Source organism: Cherax quadricarinatus, chromosome 51, assembly GCF_038502225.1.
Source record: "Cherax quadricarinatus isolate ZL_2023a chromosome 51, ASM3850222v1, whole genome shotgun sequence".
NCBI lineage: Eukaryota > Metazoa > Arthropoda > Malacostraca > Decapoda > Parastacidae > Cherax > Cherax quadricarinatus.
The window spans coordinates 4687602-4713786 of NC_091342.1; the positions used below are offsets into that span (position 1 = coordinate 4687602).

Consider the following 26185-nt stretch of genomic DNA (forward strand, 5'->3'; position numbering starts at 1 on the left):
CCACCGCCATCATCGTTATTACTATTCTGATGGTACCAAAATCATCCTAAAACTGAGTACATTAAGTCCTCGCTGAACACTGTCGATAGGTTCTTGGAAACTGACTTTAAGCAAAACGATGTACGTATAACAAAACCAATTTTACCACAGGCTAACTGATATAAACATCAGGGGTGCACAGCACCCCTGATGTTTATACTGTATCATGCTGAACAATTATTATTATTTAGCACTCATTGCAACAGGGTTAAATCAAGGAATAAATGTTTACACAGTGCCTGCACTCTGAAGGAGGGGTGTTAATATTGCAGTTTAAAAACTGTAGTGTAAAGCACCCTTCTGGCAAGACAATGTTGGAATGAATGATGGTGAAAGTTTTTCTTTTTCAGGCCACCCTGCCTTGGTGGGAATCGGCCAGTGTGATAAAAAAAAAAGAGAAAAAAAAAAAAAAAGCGAAAATTTTAAGGAACACCTACCACCATGCAGTTCAAAATGAACATGCAAACTCCACACAAACAGTAGCCACAGCTGGGAATGTTTTTTTTCTTCTCATCGTTATAACAAAATGACATTGAACAAAACGACGTCAAGTGAGGACTTACTGTATAAATATTGATGGGTGTTGGCTAATCTTGATGGTATCAATATCATCCTAGTAGTATCGGCCTAAAATTGAGTATCGGTATCAGAAAAAAATTGGTACCATCCTTTCCCTAATTAAAACCCACTTGTCGCCATTCACTTCCACCTAACAAAATTTTGATAAAAAATCAGGACTTGACCTTTTACTTACTTGTATCGTTCATCACGTATTTCAGCTTTACTGTTAAAATAGTTGCGCCCTATTGATTGGAAACCAAGAAAATCCAGGCATCGTTGTAGAATAATATTCATTATCTGCAAATACTGAGCATCTAAGGGACTTATCTCTTTGATGAACTTTATCTTCACTTGATAAGTTGTGCCATCAGATTCTCGTCTGGAAGCCAGCTCTGTAACCTGAGAAATGACAAATTTTATCTCAATCGATAAATTTATAATAATAATACAAGTACACTGGTACCTTAACTTATGAGTTTAATCCATTCCACGACCTAGCTTGTAACTCAATTTGCTCGTACATCAAATAAATTTTCCTCATTGAAATTAACTGAAATGTCATTAAACTGTTCCAGCGGAATTCCTGGCTCAAACTCAAAGTAGGTAGGAAAAAATACTTAAAAATAACGCTAATATCAACTTTATGGCTTATTTATCATCAAAACTGATCTAATATGACATAATAAACAATGTAAATAACACTGAAACATGATACATACTTTAGAATGAATGAAGTATGTCATTATGTGACAAGTGGTGGCGGCAACTCCCTAGGTAAAAATAATTATCGGTCTGACCATATCTTCCCATATTTTCCCTTCATAGGTCTTATTATAAGAGAAAATGGAGTGTTTGTGAAGCTAACTGCTTTATATCACTAGTTTCGTAAGAGAAACGCTGAAACAATGTATGTATTTATAAATAAGAAATATTGTATAAAAACATAATAAAACAACAGAGAATGTAAAGAAATTAACTGGTTTTATAAAGTGTATGTATTTACCTTGGAAAAAAGATACTGGCTTTTCCTATTGCTTAATCGCTGAACTTACTTGCTACACTCTTAATGCTACACTTTATCGCTGGCATTAGAGCCTTTATCAACTCCTCCTGCTTTAGTATGGTACATATCATAGAAGTACAGTACCATGCTGTTACTGCCTCACCAACTCCACTACCCACACACATCGCTCGTGTTTCTCTATGATTTCATGCTTTAATTCAATGGACATCATGCTCCTCTTCACAGCACTGTCCTTTGCACTTACTTTCTTAGGACCCATCTTTAGAAAAAAAAGAAATCTGGCAAAATAACTGCACAAAATGCAAGCACAACATAAGGTAAACACGGCACGGTAAGGTAAACACGTGCATTGCAGAGTGGATATTGTGGCGATCGCTGTGCTAACTAGTGGGGGCGTATCTGAAGCTCGCTCGTAACTTGGATTTTGGCTCTTAACTCAGAGCAAAAATCAACCAAATGATGGCTCGTAACTCTGACAACTCGTACACTGGGGCACTCGTAAGTCAAGGTACCACTGTACAAGGTATGCAGGCCTAGCTGCCATCAATGACATACTACAACAGCCTCTCCTCACTTAGCAACGTACTCGTTCACCAATGCCTCAGACTTACGATTGGCTCTCATGCCTAAATGATGTACAGTGAACCCTCTAATTTCGTGAGGCTCTATTTTCATGAATTTCAATTATCGGTAACTTTTTTTGTCTAAATATAAGCTCTATTTTCGTGACTTCCCTCTAAATTCGGCGGTTGTACGGAACAGGTCCCCAGTGGCCATGAACATAGAAAGCCTCCCACACACACCAACCAGATAACTGCTGCAGCACATGGGCGCCTGGCAAACCTGAGAATAGCATTCTGATACCTTAGCAAGGAAACGTTCAAGACACTGTACACATCAGGCCCATACTGTAGTATGCAGCACCAGTTTGGAACCCACACTGGGTCAAGCACGTCAAGAAATTAGAGAAGGTGCAAAGGTTTGCGACAAGGTTAGTTCCAGAGCTAAGGGAAATGTCCTACGAAGAAAGGTTAAGGGAAATCGGCCTGACGACACTGGAGGACAGGAAGGTTAGGGGAGACGTGATAACAACATACAAAATACTGGGTGGAATAGACAAGGTGGACAGAGACAGCTTGTTCCAGAGAGGGGCCACAGAAACAAGAGGTCACACTTAGAAGCTGAAGACTCAGATGAGTCAAAGAGATGTTAGGAAGTATTTCTTCAGTCATAGAGTAGTCAGGAAGTGGAATAGTCTAGCAAGTGATGTGGAGGCAGGAACCACACATAGCTTTAAGACGAAGTACGATGAAGCTCATGGAGCAGAGAGAGGACCTAGTAGCGATCAGTGAAGAGGCAGGGCCAGGAGATGAATCTCAACCCTCAAAACCACAATTAGGCGAGTACACCATTCAGAGTTAGTCTGGTATTGTCTCTCAGCGAGTGACCATCATCCCATGCGTTCATAGACAATAATCCATTTGTTTTTGTGCTTGCAACTGCTAAATAAGCCACCATGGGCCAAAAGAAAGCTCCTAGTGCAAGCCCTTTGGTAAAGATGGTGAGAAACACGATAGAATTAAAGAAAGAAATCATAGCTAAGTACCAAAGTAGAGGAAAAGAGAGGGGAGAATGTGACTTCTTCAGTGATTCTACGATATGTATGATACTAAAGCAGCATGAGTCAATAAAGACTATAGCGCCAGCCAGCAATAAAGTGTAGCATTAACACTGTAGCAAGTAAGTCAAGCCACTGACAATGCCGCCGCCTCCACCACCACTATGTACAGCTTATACTGTCAGTGGCCTTATAAACCCAACAACCACCACCATCACCACCACTCCTAACATACGTAATGACATTTTATTCATTCAAGAATACATGTCATGTTTCTATGTTATTAATATTGTTATGTCATATTATATGAAATGTGACAGATAAATAAGCCGTAGAGTTGATATTAGTGTCATACTGAATAGTAAGTTAGTTTATTCAGGTGTACACAAACACAGTTACATAGATTATCATACATAGCAGCATGTGTGTAAAGAACCTAGGATAACCCAATATTGTTGGTCAAGGGTCCACTCTATAGGAAATCAGCTCTAATATAGTACATTATTTAGGTACACACACTGGTCAGAGAGCTGGTCGTAGGTCCGAGTTGTCAGTAAATGAGTGCATCACTAAGTGAAAAGAGGCTGTACTATGCTCACATTTATTATTATTACTATTTTCATATTTCAAACAACTTAGATGCTAAAAACAAAAGGGACAATGCATCACCACTTTCAAAAAAATTAAAATTTTTGTTGTGGAGTTGCATAACATACCTCTGATCCAAGTTTTATGGGAAGATAAAGCTGCATACCATCAAAAACATAGTTCACACCCAGTACTTCTTGAAACTGTCGTACAAGTTGTTTTCTCACTCTTGTCCGCTCCTCATCTGGGCTGAAAAATTAAATGTATCATTTATAATATATACAGTACTCATTCACAAGGCAACTTTCTTTTTAGTTTTTTATTAACACATCAGCCGTTTCCCACCAAGAAAAAGTGGCTCAAAATAGAAAAACTTTAATCACTCCATCACTGCCTTGCCAGAGGAATGCTTACACTGTAGTTATAACACTGCAACATTAACACCCCTCCTTCAGAGTGCCGGCACTGTACTTCCCATCTCCAGGAATCGAGTCCAGCCTGCCGGTTTCCCTGAATCCCTTCATAAATGTTACTTTGCATACATTCCAACAGCATCTCAAGTCCTAAAAACCATCCATCTCCATTCACTCCTATCTAACACTCTCACGCATGCTTGCTGGAAATCCAACCCCCTCGCACATAAAATCTCCTTCACCCCCTCCCTCCAACCTTTCCTAGGTCGACCATTACCCCACCTTCTCTACACTACAGATTTATACACTAAGTCATTCTATTTTGTTCCATCCTCTCTACACGTCCAAACCATCTCAATAATCCCTCCTCAGCCCTCTGGATAATAGTTTTGGTAATCTCACATCACTACCTAATCTCCAAACTACAGATTCTTGTCATTATATTCACACCCTGTCTAGACAGCAACCACCCAGAGGGGTACTACTGTCCTGCCAAGCGAGTGTGAAACAAAAGCCTGTACAGTGGACCCCCGGTATTCGATGGCATCGGTATTCGATAAATCCGGTATTCGATGCATTATATCACAAAAAATTTTCCTCGGTATTCGATACGATTCGTACGAGACCTGTCCACGTGTGGCCTGAACTGCCCCATGTGTGCCAGTGTTTACAAGCCAGCCAGTGTGAGCGCATCTAAGGATACATTCGGTACATTCCATATTATCCATGTTATCACTGTTTGGTGCTCGTTTCTGCAAAATAAGTCACCATGGGCCCCAAGAAAGCTTCTAGTGCCAACCCTTCGAGAAAAAAGTCGCTAATGACCTATGAAATCAAGAAAGAGATAATTGCAAAGTACGAAAGTGGAGTGCGTGTGTCGGAGCTGGTTAGGTTATGTAATAAACCCCAATCAACCATCTCTACTATAGTGACCAGGAAAGCGGCAATCAAGGAAGCTTGTTCTTGCAAAAGGTGCAACTGTGATTATGAAACAGTGACCACAAGTGTTAGAAAATGTTGAGAGATTGTTATTGGTGTGGATAAATGAAAAACAGATAGCAGGAGATAGCATCTCTCAAGCGATCATTTGTGAAAAGGCTAGGCAGTTGCATTAAGTCCTGATGGAAGGGGATTCCCCTTCTAAACACTAACACCTCTCCCCTCCTCCCATCCTATCAATCATCACCAGATCTTCATTAAAGGTAAGTGTCAATTATTTTATTGTTGTTGTAATTATTCTATTGCATTGAACTTAATATTTCATGTAGTAAAATTTTTTTCATACTTTTGGGTGTCTTGCACGGACTAATTTGATTTCCATTATTTCTTATGAGGAAAATTGATTCAGTTTTCGATATTATTGGTATTCAATGAGCTCTCAGGAACGGATTAATATCGAATACCGGGGGTCCACTGTAATTGTTTTACATGATGGTAGGATTGCTGGTATCTTTTGTCTGTCTCATAAATATGCAAGATTACAGGTACGTCTTGCTACTTCTACTTACGCTTAGGTCACACTACACATACATGTACATGTTTATTTATACACACTCATCTGAGTTTTCTTTGGTTTTATCTTAATAGTTCTTGGTCTTATTACTTTTCCTTTTATATCCATGGGGAAGTGGAATAAGAATCTTTCCACCGTAAACCATGCACGTTGTAAAAGTCTACTAAAATGCCGGGAACAATGGGCTTTTCCTGTAATAATTACTGAAAAGAATAAGAAGAAGAAAATTGTCAAAGTGGGAAGTCTGAATGTGCATGGATGTTGTGCAATGATTGTGGATGTTATGAATGAGAAAAAGCTGGATGTCCTGGCTTTAAGTGAAACAAAGCTGAAGGGGGTGGGAGAGTTTCAGTGGAGAGGAATAAATGGGATTAGGTCAGGGGTTTCAAACAGAGTTAGAGCTAAAGAAGGAGTAGCAATAATGTTGAAGGATAAGTTATGGCAGGAAAAGAGGGACTATAAATGTATTAATTCAAGGATTATGTGGAGTAAAATAAAGGTTGGATGTGAAAAGTGGGTTATAGTAAGCGTATAAGCACCTGGAGAAGAGAGAAGTGTAGAGAGAGAGAGAGAGAGATTGATTTGGGAAATGTTGTGTGAATGCGTGGGGAGTTTTGAACCAAGTGTAAGAGTAATGGTGGTTTGGGATTTCAATGCTAAAGTGGGCAAAAATGTTGTGGAGGGAGTAGTAGGTAAATTTTTGGTGCCAGGGGTAAATGAAAATGGGGACCCCTTAATTGAGCTATGTGTAGAAAGAGGTTTGGTAATAAGTAATACATATTTTATGAAGAGGATAAATAAATACACAAAGAATGATATAGCATGTAATGAAAGTAGTTAGATTATGTATTGGTGGATAAAAGGTTGATGGGTAGGCTCCAGGATGTACACGTTTATAGAGGGGCAACTGATATATCGGATCATTATTTAGTTGTAGCTACAGTTAGAGTAAGAGGTAGATGGGAAAAAGAGGAAAATGGCAACAACAAGCAAGAGAGAGGTGAAAGTGTATAAACTAAGGGAGGAGGAAGTTCGGGTGAGATATAAGCAACTATTGGCAGAAAGGTGGGCTGGTGCAAGTATGAGTAGTGGAGAGGTTGAAGAGGGTTGGAATAGTTTTAAAAATGCAGTACTAGAATGTGGGGCAGAAGTTTGTGGTTATAGGAGGGTGGGGGCAGGAGGAAACACGAGTAATTGGTGCAATGATTTATTTATTTATTAACAATTTGAGCACACATACAGAGGTACAAAAAAATACAGGTAAGAGCAGCATGCCAAAGCCACTTATATGCATAGCATTACGGGCTGGCTTAAAATTAACTTAAGATTAACTAAGCAATGATGAAATCAGTGATAAGACATTATTGTAAACAGATTACTATAAAGCACAAGTGAGTATTACAAAGACAGGTCATATGGTTGCATGCATTGTTGTACATTGAGTAGAATGGAGTATTCTGTTTGGTAGTGTATTAAAAAAAAATAAAGTTAGATTGGGTCCTAGGTTTAACATTTATGTGATATAATTGTGAGTAACATTTTGGATATACAATTTATAAGGTTCAGTTATTCAGTATTTATTTGGTTTTGAGTAAGTGAACTTTTGAGAAGAGACTTGAATTTGTAAACAGGTAGTGTTTCTTTTATATTTACAGGTAATGAATTCCAGATTTTAGGGCCTTTTATGTGCATTGAGTTTTTGCATAGCGTGAGATGGACACGAGGAACATCAAAGAGTGATCTGTGCCTTGTGTTATGGTCATGTGTTCTGTTGAGGTTGGCAAGGAGATGTTTGAGGGGAGGGTTAATATCAGAGTTAAGTGTTCTATGTATGTAATAGGTGCAATAAGAAGTATGGATGTTTTGTATGGTGAGTAGGTTGAGTGTTTTGAATATTGGTGGAGTGTGTTGCCTGTAGTGAGAATTTGTTATCATTCTAACTGCAGCCTTTTGTTGGGTAATTAGTGGTCTGAGATGGTTAATTGTTGTTGAGCCCCATGCACAAATTCCATAGGTGAGATAGGGGTAAATAAGAGAGTGATAAAGGGCCAGGAGGGCTGACTGTGGAACATAGTACCGTATCTTCGATAGTATGCCTACAGTCTTGGAAATTTTCTTAGAAATTTGTCGTACATGTGTATGAAATTTGAGTCTATTATCGAGGTGGATTCCTAAGAATTTTCCCTCTGTTAGCTTTGTGATAGGTGATCCGTTTATCGTTATGTTAAGAGGTACATCTGTAGCTCTGTTACCAAACTGAATGAAGTAGGTTTTTGTCAATGTTTAGTGTAAGTTTGTTAGTCCTCATCCAAGTAGATATTTTCTGTAATTCGGTGTTTACAGTATTGGCTAGCGTGACTGGGCTCGGGTGAGAGAAGACGTATGTAGTGTCATCTGCAAAAAGTGTGGGTTTGAGTAATTGCGAAGCATTTGGTAGGTCATTTATGTATAGGAGAAAGAGAAGAGGGCCAAGGACACTTCCCTGTGGGACACCAACTGTAATTGGTTGTGCGGAAGAGCTTGCCCCATTTGCGTACACATATTGGCTTCTGTTGCTGAGGTAAGACTTGAGGTAGTTGAGGGAGTGCCCTCTAATACCATCTATTCTATTCTATTATCACACTGGCCGATTCCCACCAAGGCAGGGTGGCCCGAAAAAGAAAAACTTTCACCATCATTCACTCCATCACTGTCTTGCCAGAAGGGTGCTTTACACTACAGTTTTTAAACTGCAACATTAACACCCCTCCTTCAGAGTGCAGGCACTGTACTTCCCATCTCCAGGACTCAAGTCCGGCCTGCCGGTTTCCCTGAATCCCTTCATAAATGTTACTTTGCTCACACTCCAACAGCACGTCAAGTATTAAAAACCATTTGTCTCCATTCACTCCTATCAAACACGCTCACGCATGCCTGCTGGAAGTCCAAGCCCCTCGCACACAAAACCTCCTTTACCCCCTCCCTCCAACCCTTCCTAGGCCGACCCCTACCCCGCCTTCCTTCCACTACAGACTGATACACTCTTGAAGTCATTCTGTTTCGCTCCATTCTCTCTACATGTCCGAACCACCTCAACAACCCTTCCTCAGCCCTCTGGACAACAGTTTTGGTAATCCCGCACCTCCTCCTAACTTCCAAACTACGAATTCTCTGCATTATATTCACACCACACATTGCCCTCAGACACGACATCTCCACTGCCTCCAGCCTTCTCCTCGCTGCAACATTCATCACCCACGCTTCTAATACCATAGTGTGACAATTTTACGTGGAGCAAGTCATGGTCAACTGTATCAAAAGCTTTACGTAAGTCAATGAAGATCCCCAGTGGGACTTCTTTTTTCTCTATTGCATTGTATATATGTTCTAGCATGTGTATAATAGCATCATTAGTATTTTTATTAGGCCTGAATCCAAATTGGCAGGGGTTGAGAATGTTTTGGGAGATGAGGTAGGAGTAGATTCGTTTATGAATTAATTTTTCGAAGATTTTTGAGAGAGGGTGTAAATTGGATATTGGCCTATAGTTATTCAACTCTGTTTGGTCTCCTCCTTTATGGATCGGGGTGACCCTTGCTATTTTGAGAACTGTAGGGAAGGTGGAGGATTCAATGGATTTGTTAAAGAGTGTTGCAATGATTGGTGATAGTACTTGTGATGCTTTTTTGTATATAAAGGGTGGTAAGGTATTTAAATCTCCTGCCTTGTTTTTCAGTGCGTTGATAATAAGGGAGCATTCACCAAATTCAACTTCAATAACAAAAACAAAGTGGGACCAAGTAAACCAAGTCCTAACTGATATAAGCTGGGAAGATATACTAAGCAACACAGACCCCAACTTGTGCCTAGAACAGATTAACTTGGTGGCGCTCGATGTATGCACAAGGCTTATTCCTCTAAGAAAAAGGAGGAGTAGATGTAAAATAGAAAGAGACAGGCGCTCCCTTTACAGGCGACGGAAAAGAATAACAGAGCGGCTAAAAGAGGTCAATATATCTGAAATGCGTAGGGAGACACTGGTAAGAGAAATAGCAAGCATCAAACTTAAGCTAAAGGAATCTTATAGGAGTCAGGAATCGCGGGAAGAACTAAAAGCCATAAATGAAATCGAAAGAAACCCAAAGTATTTCTTCTCCTATGCCAAATCAAAGTTGAGAACAACGTCCAGTATTGGGCCCCTACTTAAACAAGATGGGTCCAACACAGATGACAGCAAGGAAATGAGTGAGCTACTCAAGTCCCAATATGACTCAGTTTTTAGCAAGCGGCTAACCAGACTGAGAGTCAAAGACCAAAATTAATTTTTTATGAGCGCGCCACAGAATTCGGTTAACACAAGCCTATCCAATGTTATCCTGACGCCTGGTGCGTAAGCCGTCCTAGTACATCGGAAACTCTGGAAGGGTTAAGAACATAAGAAAGAAGGAACACTGCAACAGGACTACTGACCGATGCGAAGCAGGTCCATGCCACCCCCCGGCCTAGAACAATGACCACCTATCCGATGTTATCCTGACGCCAAATGACTTCTAACAGGCGATAAATGACATGCCCATGCACTCTGCCCCAGGGCCAGACTCATGGAACTCCGTGTTCATCAAGAACTGCAAGAAGCCCCTATCACGAGCCTTTTCCATCCTATGGAGAGGGAGCATGGACACGGGGATCGTCCCACAGTTACTAAAAACAACAGACATAGCCCCACTCCACAAAGGGGGCAGTAAAGCAACAGCAAAGAACTACAGACCGACAGCACTAACATCCCATATCATAAAAATCTTTGAAAGGGTCCTAAGAAGCAAGATCACCACCCATCTAGAAACCCATCAGTTACACAACCCAGGGCAACATGGGTTTAGAACAGGTCGCTCCTGTCTGTCTCAACTATTGGATCACTACGACAAGGTCCTAGATGCACTAGAAGACAAAAAGAATGCAGATGTAATATATACAGACTTTGCAAAAGCCTTCGACAAGTGTGACCATGGCATAATAGCGCACAAAATGCATGCTAAAGGAATAACAGGAAAAGTCGGTCGATGGATCTATAATTTCCTCACTAACAGAACACAGAGTAGTAGTAGTCAACAGAGTAAAGTCCGAGGCAGCTACGGTGAAAAGCTCTGTTCTAAAAGGCACAGTACTCGCTCCCATCTTGTTCCTCATCCTCATATCCGACATAGACAAGGATGTCAGCCACAGCACCGTGTCTTCCTTTGCAGATGACACCCGAATCTGCATGACAGTGTCTTCCATTGCAGACACTGCAAGGCTCCAGGCGGACATCAACCAAATCTTTCAGTGGGCTGCAGAAAACAATATGAAGTTCAACGATGAGAAATTTCAATTACTCAGATATGGTAAACACGAGGAAATTAAATCTTCATCAGAGTACAAAACAAATTCTGGCCACAAAATAGAGCGAAACACCAACGTCAAAGACCTGGGAGTGATCATGGCGGAGGATCTCACCTTCAAGGACCATAACATTGTATCAATCGCATCTGCTAGAAAAATGACAGGATGGATAATGAGAACCTTCAAAACTAGGGATGCCAAGCCCATGATGACACTCTTCAGGTCATTTGTTCTATCTAGGCTGGAATATTGCTGCACACTAACATCACCTTTCAAGGCAGGTGAAATTGCTGACCTAGAAAATGTACAGAACCTTCACGGCGCGCATAACGGAGATAAAACACCTCAATTACTGGGAGCGCTTGAGGTTCCTAAACCTGTATTCCCTGGAACGCAGGCGGGAGAGATACATGATTATATACACCTGGAAAATCCTAGAGGGACTAGTACCGAACATGCACACGAAAATCACTTGCTACGAAAGCAAAAGACTTGCCAGACGATGCAACATCCCCCCAATGAAAAGCAGGGGTGTCACTAGCACGTTAAGAGACCATACAATAAGTGTCAGGGGCCCTGAGACTGTTCAACTGCCTCCCAGCATACATAAGGGGGATTGCCAACAGACCCCTGGCAGTCTTCAAGCTGGCACTGGACAAGCACCTAAAGTCAGTTCCTGACCAGCCGGGCTGTGGCTCGTACGTTGGTTTGCGTGCAGCCAGCAGTAACAGCCTGGTTGATCAGGCTCTGATCCACCAGGAGGCCTGGTCACAGACCGGGCCGCGGGGGCGTTGACCCCCGGAACTCTCTCCAGGTAAACTCCAGGTAATACGCCTTCTACCCCACTGCCTATACTCTCACTAGCCCATCTGTCCTCCAACAGTTGTTTATATCTTACCCTAACTGCCTCCTCCTTTAGTTTATAAATCTTCACTTCTCTCTTACTTGCTTTTTCCATTCTCCTTGTAACCCATCTACCTTTTACTCTCACTGGAGCTACAACTAAAAAGTGCTCTGATATATCTGTGGCCCCTCTATAAACATGTACATCCTGAAGTCTACCCAACAGTCTTTTATCTACTAATACGTAGTCCAACAAAGTATAGTCATTTAGCCCTACATCATATCCTGTATACTTATTTATCCTCTTTTTCTTAAAATATGTGTTACTTATAACCAAACCCCCTTCTATACAAAGTTCAATCAAATGCTCCCCATTATCATTTACACCTGGCACCCCAACCTTACCTACCACACCCTCTCTAAATACTTCTCGTACTTTAGCATTTAGGTCCCCTACCACAATTACTCTCTCACTTGGCTCAAAAGTTCCTACACATTCACTTAACATCTCCAAAAATCTCTCTCTCTCCTCTACACTCCTCTCTTCTCCAGGTGCATACACACTTATTATGACCCACTTTTCACAACCGACCCTTATTTTAATCCACATAATCCCTGAATTTATTCATTTATATTCCCTCTTCTCTCTCCACAACTGATCCTTCAACATTACTGCTACCCATTTCTTAGCTCTAACTCTCTCAAATACTCCTGACAATCCCATTTATTTCTCCCTGCTGAAACTCGCCTATCCCCTTCAGCTTTGTTTCGCTTAAGGCTAGGACATCCAACTTCTTTTCATTCGTAACATTAGCAATAATCTCTTATCATCCGCAATATATCCATGCACATTCAAACATCCCAATTTTAGGAAGTTTTTCTTTTCCATATTTTTAGTAATTTATACAGGAGAAGGGGTTACTAGCCCATTGCTCCCGGCATTTAGTCACCTCTTACAACATGCATAGCTTACGGAGGAAGAATTCTATTCCACTTTCCCATGGAGATAAGCAGAAATGAGCAGGAACAAGAACTAGAAAGAAAAATAGAAGAAAACCCAGAGTTCCTTTCCTAAGACCACGTCGGTAAACAAATTCATCACTAAGTGAGGAGCATACTACATATAATGGAAGTGGGTTTGTGTCAACTCTCTTTGATATTGTTTTAATGTCACCTTTGTACCATTTACAACAATTCTGGTATATTTTTAAATGTTTATACAGCAGTGTACTGTATATTGTAAAAAATAAACAGAATAGAGGAAATCAGCTCGAACATAAATTATTTAGGCATGCATACTAGTCAAAGAGCTCGTCATAAGTCCGAGGCGTCGGTTAACGAACAAGTCGCTAAGTGAGGAGAGGCTGTATATATGTATATGCTTGTACATGCATGTGTAGCATGACCTAAGTGTTAGTAGAAGTAGCAAGACATACCTGCAACCTTGTATGTTTATAAGACAGAAAGAGAGATCAGCAATCCTACCATCATGCAAAACAATTACAGGCTTACATTTCACATTCACTTGGTAGGACAGTAGTACCTCCCTGGGTGGCTGCTGTCTACCAACCTGCTATTTGGCCTACCAACCTGCTTATTTGCTCATTACATTTGCAAACCAATAGTAATGCATGAATTTTATTTAAGACTCAAAATGGACTAAATGCCTGACAATCTACCATCTTGTAACTGCCAACGGTCAAGATTACCTTGATATCACATGTCCTTCACTTAAGTAAATTTGCTCCTACAAACATTTTACAATTTGTTTATTCAGACCTCCACAACAATTTTCCCAGTCATGTAATTAAAGATGAGTTCAAGTAATATTCTCTATTTAATTTCATTTATTTTTTAACTAAGTAAAAGAAGTGCACACTAAGGTGTTGAGGAGAGGTGTATGATTGAAAGATGTTGGATCTGACACAATGGAAGCTGTCACAGTTGCTCTCTGGCGATAACACGATTCTATAAGGAAATTCTGAAAATAAGTTGCAAAGGCCATGAGTATCGTAAGAGGGGACTAAAATGCCAGGAGCAAGGGACTAGTAACCCTTTCTCCTGTATACATTACTAAAGTTAAAAAGAGAAACTTTTTTCTTTTTGGGCCACCCTCCCTCCGATTTGTTGAAAGAAGTTGCAAAGGTTAATGGGTGAATTTGAAAGGGTATGTAAAAGGAGATTATAAGCAAACTTAGACAAGAGTAAGTTGATGAGATTAACAAAAGATCTAGGCAATAAATGAAGGAAGTATGAAGAGTGAATTTATTCAGTTATTTGGGAGTGGAGATGTTGGCAGATAGGTCTATGAAAGTTATGATGAACCAGAATATTATTATATTACGAGGTAGCGCTACACCCACAGGGATTATACAGCAATTGTGGGAAGATGGAAGGCATTCAGGTTTAATTCAGGGAACTGAAGCACAAATTCAATTCTCTAGATCAAGAGCCCCTCATCAGTATCAAGGAACCTCCCTTGAGAGGATGGACCATAGAATATGAGGGGGAAAGAAATAGGTGGCATGTTAAGAATATATGAGGGGAGAGAGAAGTGGCATGTTAAGGCATCTGTAGTAAGAAAGTTTATCTATGATCGCAGAAAAGTATTATGCACAGAGTAGAGTGCAGGGTTGCCTACCCTTTATTACCAAATTTATACCAACCCATGCACTATACCTGGAGAGAGTTCCGGGGGTCAGCGCCCCTGTAGCTCGGTCTGTGACCAGGCCTCATGGTGGATCAGGGCCTGATCAACCAGGCTGTTACTGCTGGCCACACATAATCCAACGCACAAACCACAACCTGGCTTTTCAGGTACTGACCTGTCCAGCGCCTGCTTGAAGACAGCCAGGGGTCTGTTGGTAATCCCCTGATGTATGCTGGGAGGCAGTTGAACAACTTTTAGCACTACAGAACTATAGTGCTAAAAGTTACATTAAAGTGCCATTTTTTCAATTCTAATTTTAACCAAATTATGAATGCAAATTTTAATACTTAACTTTGAAACAAAAGTTCAGGGTAAAAGGTTTCTGCAGTACTATCCAATATCCAATAAAAATGACACAAACACTAAAATGGACCATTCTATGTTAAAGTACATAAATGCTCTAAACAGGGTTAAAAATTAGCCGAACAAAAAGCCTCTTAATTACAAAATACAGTGGAACCTCTACTTATGAGTGCATCCACTTGTGAGTTTTTCCAGATATGATTTTTTGGTTCCAGACACTAGTGAAATTTCCAAATGCGAGCGGGCCTCACGGGAGGTTCCTTGACACTCTTGATTTAGGGAATTGGATCTCAGTTGTTTGTTGGATTATCTTATTGAAACTTGGGCAATGTATGATGGAAAGATGCTTCTTAACGTACACCAAAAATGAAAGAAATCAGACCATAAATAATGGAGTTCACTTCTCAGCCCTTAGCAGTATATTTTTGGATGTTTTTTATAGTTTTATTTTCTTTTTTTTTTTTTTCATTTGATAGAATGGAAGATATACTACAGAAATAGATACGATTTTGATTGGTTTCACTATGAAAAGTACCTTGAAATTGAGCTCAAAGTAGTAGAAATGTTTGAATCTTTGGCGATGCTCAAGAGTAAACAAATGATGTCACTGTCCAATACCTGTCCGATTGGCACTGCCCCTCAACCTTCACATATTGCAAAGCTCTTCAACACGCTAGCAAAAGTGGAGCAGACATCATGAGGTAGCAGTGGCAGACAACATGAAGCAGCAGTGGCAGACAACATGAAGCAGCAGTGGCAGACAACGTGAAGCAGCAGTGGCAGACAACGTGAAGCAGCAGTAGCAGACATGAAGCAGCAGTGACAGACAACATGAAACAGTAGTGGCAGACAACATGAAGCAGCAGTGGCAGACAACATGAAGCAGCAGTGGCAGACAACATGAAGCAGCAGTGGCAGACAACATGAAGCAGCAGTGGCAGACAACATGAAGCAGCAGTAGCAGACATGAGGCAGCAGTGGCAGACCTTGTACCTTGAAAACAACCTTGTTGTACCCTGGTAGCAACCTTGTACCCTGGTAGCATCCTTGTTGTACCCTGGTAGCATCCTTGTTGTACCCTGGTAGCATCCTTGTTGTACCCTGGTAGCAACCTTGCCATACCTTATACTATAAGTGAGTTTCCGAACGCCACCACGAGACTTGCAGTATGTATCAAAACAACATTCAGTCCACTCCACTCGCGATGGAGAGAATTCTTGTGTTTTCCTTACGTTTCATGCAGTTATTTTGCAAAATTTCTTGTTTCTAACCTTGGGTCCTAAGAAAGCAAGTGCAAAGGACAGTGCTGAGAAGAAAAAGAGGATGATTTCCATGGAATTAAAGCAGGAAATCATAGATAAACTAAGTGGAGGGTTAAGGACTTGTCCAGGCAGTACCAGCCTACCACTTCTACAATATGTACAATACTAAAGCAGGAGGAGTCAGTGACAAAGTGTAGCATTAAAAGTGTAGTAATTATAAGTCACTCTGTCTGACTTTTTTGGGTTATCCTAGGTTCTCTACACATGTAGTCAGAAGCAGGAATGTCCACTGTGGTGGCCCTATAAACCCCAACAACAACGGCCACTCTCACCACCACTAGCCACATATGTAATGGCATGTATTTTATTCTCTCTAGTGTATATATCACGTTTTATGTTATTAACCCTTTCAGGGTCTGTCCCGTAGATCTACGGCTTTATGTTCAGGGTCCAAACCGTAGATCTACGCCATGAGCTCAGCTCACTCTGATAAACTGTGAGTGGTACATTTGGGCCTAGATATGAGAGAATACATCTATGTGGTATGTGTGCACCACATAAAACAGATCCTGCAGCACACTGTGTATAATGAGAGAAAAAAAATGAAATCATGATTTTTCGATTAGAACAGCAAATTTGCAGTGTTTTTTCGTATGTTTTTTATAGTTGTATTTGCGATTTCTTGGTCTCATTTGATAGAATGGAAGACATATTACATAAATATAGATGATTTTGATTGGTTTTAGCACTGGAAATGGCTTGAAACTGAGCTCAAAGTAGCAGAAATGTTAAATTTTTGCCGATATTCAAGAGTAAACAAACGACCTCACACGTCTAATACACGCCAGCTGGTGGGTCTAATATACATTCACGAATATGGTGATGATATTTATACAATTATTACAGTATTGCATAACAGTAAATCTTCTATTTTTTGGTGTGAATAAAAATTCATTATGTGAATAAAAAATCAAAATGGAATTTATTTGTAAAGCCTTAAAACATAACTAATGAACAGAGGAAATGTTAGTTTAGTGCCAGGAATGCCTACATTGTTCATTCTGGACCCTATTTTGAAATTGGAATATTTTGAACTTTGTGTTAAATTGGCCAAATTAACAATTTCCGATCACTTTATTTTGTAGTTGAAACAGTTGACTTGGCGATTTCTTGTGCTCAATCGATAGAATAGAAGTAATACTAGTGAAATAGCTAAGAATTTGGTTGATTGGAATAATGTAATTGGCCTAAAATGGGAGTCAAAGTCGGCAAAATCGCCGATTCGTAAATATCGCTGACACATCAAAATTCGCGAGAGCATAATTTCGTCAATTTTCCACCAAATTTCGTACTTTTTGTTTTATTACCTTCACAAAAAGATTCTCTACGATTTCATAAGAAAAAATAAATTTTTTTTTTGAAAATTCTTGGACACTGGTGCGTGACTCCAGATTTGGGCCTTGGACCCTGAAAGGGTTAATATTGTTTATGTCATATTAGATAAATTGTGATAGATAAATAAGCTACAGAGTTGATATTAGGGAAATTATTTAAGTATTTTGTTGTGCCTGGAATTCCACTGGAATGGATTAATTCCATTTCAATTAATTTAAATAGGGAAAAATTGACTTTGCAAACGAGCAAATCCAGATGCAAGCAAGGCCACGGAACGGATTAAACTCGTAAGCAGACGTTCCACTGTATACTGGAAGAAAACCTTACCGTAAAATATTCATGTTAATGTACAATTCAAGAGAGCGTGCATGTTAGAGAGAATATTAAAATGGTAAAGTCAAGACTAAAATGGAGAGAGATCATAAAGTACAGTAGCTATTTCTACAGTGAGTAAACCTGTAGAAAATTATGTCAATAGGAGAAAATAACCCTCTTCTTTTACCCAGTGTAAATCCAACCAATACCAGTCTACACACTATTATTGTTCATTACAGTAAAATGTTAGAAAATAGTACAAGACACAGGAAACTTACTTAAAGTATACATGATACAGACATAACATCCAGTCTTGTTTTTTTATTAAATTGAAGTAATTCGTCAACAATGTCACACTTTGCCCTGCGGTGCCTGTGAATTTCAATGCAATACAATATTTTACTTGGACATGATACATAGTTGTACAAGGAATTAGAGTAGCTGGGGGGTACATGCCAAAAGCCCCTTGTATGCAGAGCATTATGGGCAGGCTTAAAATAAACTTAAAATTTACTAAGCAATGATAGATTCAGTGGTAAAAATTACCACAATAAGCAGTTATTAAAATGAATTTTGCTGTTAAGCAGTTACAATGTGAAAATACTGTGGTTAAAACAAAAAAAAATTCCATTTAATACATCATCTGTTTACAGTTTAAATTTACATAACATGTTGAATGACAAATTAAAAAGCTACATCAATGTAATACTAATCAAACTTGCCTCTCTTTACTGGGACTGATGCAGGCTTAGTACAAATAATCCGATCAATCTCTGCCCGGCCACGCATCACACCTCTGCCAACTGATCTATCATTTCCTCCATCGTTACTGCCATTCTCTCCACCTGAAGTGTCATTGGGAAATAAACAATCTAATTTGTTACTGTAATTTTTTTTTAACCCTTTCAGAGTTGAGAGGCCCTCTCCTAAACTTGTTCTCAGGGTCGAAAATTTTTCGGAAAAAAAAAATTATTTTTTTCTTATGAATAGAGAATCTTTTCCCCGTCATAATGACACCAAAATTATGAAATTTAATGGAAAACTAACGGAATTATGCTCTCACGAAGTTAGCGTTCTCAACGATGTTTATGCATTGGCGATTTCGCCCAATTTGAGCCCTATTTTCGGCCAATTCCATTGTACAGTGGGCCCCCGGTTTACGATATTATTTCATTCCAGAAGTATGTTCAGGTCCCAGTACTGAACGAATTTGTTCCCATAAGAAATATTGTGAATTAGATTAGTCCATTTCAGACCCCCAAACATACACGTACAAAAGCACTTACATAAATACACTTACATAATTGGTCACATTGGGAGCTGATCGTAAAGCGGGGGTCCACTGTATTAGTTGACAAAAATCATAACTATTTCACTAGAACTCCATTTTTTCTATCGAATGAGTACAAGAAACCACCCATTTACCAATTTCAACTATCCAATAAAGTGGTCAGAAAATAGCAATTTTGCCAATTTCACACATTTCAAAAGATGCCAATTTCCAAATAGGGGCCAGAATAAACAAGATGGACATTCCTGGCACTAAAATAACATTTCCTCTGTTCGTTAGTCATGTCCCCAGGCCCCGCTTACATTTCTTTTGCTTTCCACTCTGAATTTTTATTCTCACAAAAAATAGAAGATTTACTGTTATGCAGACTATTGCATTAGTGAAGAAATGGTATAAATAATATCAGCGCACTTGTGAAAGAATATTAGACTCACCAGTTGATGTGTACTGGACGCGTGGCATGATTTGTTTACTTTTGAACTTGGGCAAAAATCAAACATTTCTGCTACCTTGAGCTCAATTTCAAGGTACTTTTCATTGTGAAACCAATCAAAATCATCCCAATTTCTGTAATGTCTTCCTTTCTATAAAATGAGACTTGGAAAACTAGAATACAACCATAAATACAATGTGAAAATACAGTGCAAATTCGCTGTTTTAAACCAAAAACACGGTCAAAGTTTTTTTTTTCTCATTACGCAGTGTGTGCTGCAGGATTTTTTTTTATACTGTGCACACTGACCACAGACTCATTCTTTCATATGTAGACCTACCAGCTTTCTCTTGCTAGATTTGAAGGCGCAAGAATTTAGGCGTAGGAGTATGTCAATAAGCCTGGTGCGTAAGCCGTCCTAGTACATCGGAAACTCTGGAAGGGTTAAGAACATAAGAAAGAAGGAACACTGCAACAGGACTACTGACCGATGCGAAGCAGGTCCATGCCACCCCCCGGCCTAGAACAATGACCACCTATCCGATGTTATCCTGACGCCAAATGACTTCTAACAGGCGATAAATGACATGCCCATGCACTCTGCCCCAGGGCCAGACTCATGGAACTCCGTGTTCATCAAGAACTGCAAGAAGCCCCTATCACGAGCCTTTTCCATCCTATGGAGAGGGAGCATGGACACGGGGATCGTCCCACAGTTACTAAAAACAACAGACATAGCCCCACTCCACAAAGGGGGCAGTAAAGCAACAGCAAAGAACTACAGACCGATAGCACTAACATCCCATATCATAAAAATCTTTGAAAGGGTCCTAAGAAGCAAGATCACCACCCATCTAGAAACCCATCAGTTACACAACCCAGGGCAACATGGGTTTAGAACAGGTCGCTCCTGTCTGTCTCAACTATTGGATCACTACGACAAGGTCCTAGATGCACTAGAAGACAAAAAGAATGCAGATGTAATATATACAGACTTTGCAAAAGCCTTCGACAAGTGTGACCATGGCGTAATAGCGCACAAAATGCGTGCTAAAGGAATAACAGGAAAAGTCGGTCGATGGATCTATAATTTCCTCACTAACAGAACACAGAGTAGTCGTCAACAGAGTAAAGTCCGAGGCAGCTACGGTGAAAAGCTCTGTTCCACAAGGCACAGTACTCGCTCCCATCTTGTTCCTCATCCTCATATCCGACAGACAAGGATGTCAGCCACAGCACCATGTCTTCCTTTGCAGATGACACCCGAATCTGCATGACAGTGTCTTCCATTGCAGACACTGCAAGGCTCCAGGCGGACATCAACCAAATCTTTCAGTGGGCTGCAGAAAACAATATGAAGTTCAACTATAAGAAATTTCAATTACTCAGATATGGTAAACACGAGGAAATTAAATCTTCATCAGAGTACAAAAATTCTGGCCACAAAATAGAGCGAAACACCAACGTTAAAGACCTGGGAGTGATCATGTCGGAGGATCTCACCTTCAAGGACCGTAACATTGTATCAATCGCATCTGCTAGAAAAATGACAGGATGGATAATGAGAACCTCCAAAACTAGGGAGGCCAAGCCCGTGACGACACACTTCAGGTCACTTGTTCTATCTAGGCTGGAATATTGCTGCACACTAACAGCACCTTTCAAGGCAGGTGAAATTGCTGACCTAGAAAATGTACAGAGAACCTTCACGGCACGCATAACGGAGATAAAACACCTCAATTACTGGGAGCGCTTGAGGTTCCTAAACCTGTATTCCCTGGAATGCAGACGGGAGAGATACATGATTATATACACCTGGAAAATCCTAGAGGGACTAGTACCGCACTTGCAAACGAAAATCACTCGCTACGAAAGCAAAAGACTTGGCAGACGATGCAACATCCCCCCAATGAAAAACAGGGGTGTCACTAGCACGTTAAGAGACCATACAATAAGTGTCAGGGGCCCGAGACTGTTCAACTGCCTCCCAGCATACATAAGGGGGATTACCAACAGACCCCTGGCAGTCTTCAAGCTGGCACTGGACAAGCACCTAAGTCGGTTCCTGACCAGCAGGGTTGTGGCTCGTACGTTGGTTTGCGTGCAGCCAGCAGTAACAGCCTGGTTGATCAGGCTCTGATCCACCAGGCCGCCTGATCACAGACCGGGCCGCGGGGGCGTTGACCCCCGGAACTCTCTCCAGGTAAACTCCAGGTAAGGAAGGAGCACAGCACCCGAACTGGTAGCATAAGCTAGTCAGGTCCAACTCACACCCGCCCATACCCACTCATGTATTTATCCAACCTATTTTTAAAACTACACAACATCTTAGCTTCTATGATGGTACTCAGGAATTTGTTCCACTCAACCACAGCTCTATTACCAAACCAGTGCTTTCCTATGTCCTTCCTCAATCTGAACTTTTCCAACTTTAAACCATTGCTGCGAGTCCTGTCTTGACTGGATATTTTCAGCATGCTATTTACATGGTGGTTGGGGATTTCAATGCTAAAGTGGGTAAAAATGTTACGGAGGGAGTTATTATTATTATAATAAAAAAAGAAGCGCTAAGCCACAAGGGCTATACAGCGCTGCAGGGTAGGGAAGGAAACAAGGGAATTGGATGGCAGAAGGGAGGGGGGATGATCAGCAGGTTACAGAAAACAGCGGGGCAGGGGATAGTACGGGGGTAGAGGGTAGCAAGACATTGAAGTAGAAAGGGCTGAAGGTATCAGAATTTGTGAAGTAAGTCAGTCATTGTCAAAAAGTCAATGAGAGAGTCCGGATGAAAGGTGGGTCCATCAGCGAGAAGGGAAGGTAAAGAGAGAGCAGCGGAGCGAAGACGACGACAGAGGTAAATTCTGCGTGCTCGTTGATAAAGTGGGCAGTCCAACAGAATGTGGCTGACTGATAATGGAGCTTGGCAATTCTCACAGAGAGGAGCAAGACGCCTCTCCATGATATATCCATGAGTAAGACGAGTATGGCCAATGCGAAGACGGGAGAGAGTAGTCTCCCAACCTCGACACTGGTGATAAGAAGACGGCCAGTAACCTATACTCGGTTTAATAGACTGAAGTTTGTTGCCGAGCATAGTAGACCAACGTTGTTGCCAACGAGTGTGAAGGTGGGAAGATATTACAGCAAAATAGTCCGTAAATGGAATACCTCTATAAGAAACTGGTAGGTCATGTACTGCTGACCGCGCAGCAGTGTCTGCCTGTTCATTGCCCTGTACGTCAACATGACCAGGGACCCAACAAAAAACAATATCTTTATGCTTGGTAAAGATGCGGCGTAGCCAAAGTTGGATACGGAGGACTAAGGGGTGAGGTGTATCAAATTTTTGTATAGCCTGTAAAGCACTAAGGGAGTCTGAGACAACCACAAATGATGACACAGGCATAGATGCAATACGGGTAAGTGCTGTAAGGATGGCATATAATTCAGCAGTAAAAATACTAGCCGAAGATAGTAAATGCCCTTGTACGACGCTGTCCGGAAACACTGCTGCGAATCCTACGCCGTCAGAAGACTTAGAGCCATCTGTGTACACAGCAATGGCATGAGAATGAGAGTGAAAGTGGTCAAGAAAAAGAGAGCGGGAAGCGACCGTAGACAGTTGGGCTTTCGAGCAAGGGAGGGAGAAAGAACAGACTCGAACAGCTGGAACTTCCCAGGGGGGTAGGGAAAAGTGAGATGCTACATGTACATAGAAAGGTGGTAGTTGAAGAGAAGACAAGAGCGAATGAAGGCGAAGAGAGAAGGGACGGAGTAAACAGGGGCGGCGAACAAATAAAGAATGTCTACTAATATCAGTGACCATTCTATAAATGGAAGGATTGCGGAGATCATGAGAGCGTACATAGTAGCGCAGGCAATGGGCATCACGGCGATCGGATAAGGATGGAACGTTCGCTTCTGCATAGAGGCTCTCGACAGGGGAAGAGCGAAAAGCACCAAGGCATAAACGTAATCCTTGGTGATGAATGGGGTTAAGGCTAGAGAGAGTAGCAGGAGATGCCGCTGAATAGATCTGGTCACCATAATCAAGTTCCGATAAAATAAGGGTGGAATGTAGGCGAAGGAGGGTTCGACGATCAGCTCCCCACGAAAGATGAGCAAGGGTTTTAAGAAGGTTCAGCCGGCTGTGACAAGTTGCCTTCAGAGAGGTAATGTGAGGTTTCCAGGATAACCTACGATCAAAGAGGAGGCCCAGAAACTTGACTGTATCACGTTCAGGGATACGGGAGCCATAGAGGTACAAAGGATGATCGGAGATGACAGAGCGTCTAGTGAAAGTGATTTGGTGGGTTTTAGTGCTGAAAAATTTAAACCCACGTGTGGTGGCCCAATTGGAAACACGGTCGACTGCATGTTGGAGAGAAACTGTAAGGAGGTGACAGTCAGCGCCTGCACAGGCAATAGCGAAGTCATCAACATAGAGTGACAACCAAATATTTGATGGAAGACTAGAGGCCAAATCATTAATAGCAAGGAGAAAAAGTGTTGTGCTCAGAACACATCCCTGGGGGACACCTTCAGCTTGGATAAAGTCCGGGGAGAGCACATTATTAACCCGAACACGGAAATGCCTGTCAGTTAAAAAGTTCTTAAGGAAGGATGGTAGATTGCCTCAAAGGCCTAAGGAGTGGGCTTGGGCTAAAATATTATACCTCCAAGTTGTGTCTCATGCCTTCTCAAGGTCAAAAAATATGGCAATAACTGAGTGGTTATTCGCAAAGGCATTACGAACATACGTATCCAAGCTTAGTAAGGGGTCTATGGTAGAACGTCCCTTACGAAAGCCATATTGACGAGTGGAGAGACTGTTGTGTGTCTCTAAATACCACACTAAACGTCTATTTACTAGGCGTTCCATTACTTTGCAAACTGCACTGGTAAGAGCAATGGGACGATAGTGGGAGGTTTCATGTCCCGTAGTGCCTGGTTTGCGGAAAGGGAGAACAATGGCGGATTTCCACAGCTGTGGAAGAACTCCTTGTAACCAAATAAGATTGTAAAGGCGTAATAGGACTGCAAGGGCTGCCTGATGTAAATGTTGTAGCATACGAATACGAATGTCGTCGGGCCCAGCTGCCGATGATCGACAAGCTGAGAGTGTTGCCTCCAGTTCTTGAAGTGTAAAAGGCACATTATACTGTTCTTCTCTGAGAGAAGAAAAGTCCAAGGGTGCTAACTCTCTGGCAGACTTTGAGGAAAGAAATGAGGGGCATAGATGGAGTCCCTGAGAAATACGGACCAGATGATTGCCAATTTCATTGGCAACATCTAGTGGGTTTGCTATATCAACACCGGCAACCCGCAGAACAGGAGCCGGGTCAGGAGAATATTTACCACTCAGTTTTCGTACTTTTTTCCAGACTGCACTCATAGAGGAAGCAGAGGTGATGGTGGAGACAATCTCGCCAGCAAGTGCGTTTAGCGTCACGGATGACACGGCGAGCGATCGCACGCTTCTGCTTAAAATCAAGGAGTCGCTCTGTGGTTCTATTGTACCGGTACCTGCCCCATGCAGCGCGTTTCAAATGTACTGCACGAGCACAAGCAGGAGACCACCAAGGCACGCATTTCTGAGAATGCCTGCCCGAAGTTTGGGGTATAGAATGAGAAGCTGCGGTGAAAACGGAGGACGAGAAGAGGTGTAAAAGCTCATCGATGGAGGACGAAGAAGGAACCTCTTTAAAAACAGTTAGGTGTGAGTAAAGGTTCCAATTTGCCCGATTAAATTGCCAGCGTGGGGTGCGAAGAGGCGGCGAATATGAAGGGGAAGTAAGAATGATTGGGAAATGATCACTGTCATGTAAGTCCGGGAGAACAGACCAAGTGAAGTCTAATGCGGCGGAGGAAGAGCAGATTGAGAGATCAATGCAAGAGAGAGTATGAGTCCGAGGATCAAAATGGGTGTGAGTACCTGTATTTAAAACATGGAGGGGGTGGGTGGCAAGAAAAGCATCTAACTGAATTCCACGGGAATCACAGTGAGACCCCCCCCAGAGGAAATGGTGGGCATTAAAATCTACGGAGGGAGTAGTAGGTAAATTTGGGGTGCCACAGGTAAATGTAAATGGGGAGCCTTTAATTGAGCTATGTGTAGAAAGAAATTTGGTAATAAGTAATACATATTTTATGAAAAAGAGGATAAATAAATATACAAGGTATGATGTAGCACGTAATGAAAGTAGTTTGTTAGATTATGTATTGGTGGATAAAAGGTTGATGGGTAGGCTCCAGGATGTACATGTTTATAGAGGGGCAACTGATATATCGGATCATTATTTAGTTGTAGCTACAGTTAGAGTAAGAGGTAGATGGGAAAAGAGGAAGGTGGCAACAACAAGTAAGAGGGAGGTGAAAGTGTATAAACTAAGGGAGGAGGAAGTTTGGGCGAGATATAAGCGACTATTGGCAGAAAGGTGGGCTAGTGCAAAGATGAGTAGTGGGGGGGTTGAAGAGGGTTGGAATAGTTTTAAAAATGCAGTATTAGAATGTGGGGCA

The 26185-nt window shown here is 41.2% G+C and overlaps 1 protein-coding gene across 1 annotated transcript in view; it reads right to left on the reverse strand.

The window, feature by feature from the left end:
* Nucleotides 1-575: 575 nt before the first annotated feature.
* The window catches only part of LOC128694566 (protein aubergine-like), a 68900-nt gene continuing 43290 nt past the window's right edge, over nucleotides 576-26185 (reverse strand). Inside the window, exons 5-8 of the mRNA XM_070095690.1 lie at nucleotides 18665-18787; nucleotides 18221-18314; nucleotides 3959-4079; nucleotides 576-999 (exon numbers count right to left, since the gene is read on the reverse strand). Of these exons, the coding sequence (XP_069951791.1) occupies nucleotides 790-999; nucleotides 3959-4079; nucleotides 18221-18314; nucleotides 18665-18787 (548 nt within the window). The 3' untranslated portion in view covers nucleotides 576-789. The remainder of the gene's footprint in view (nucleotides 1000-3958; nucleotides 4080-18220; nucleotides 18315-18664; nucleotides 18788-26185) is intronic.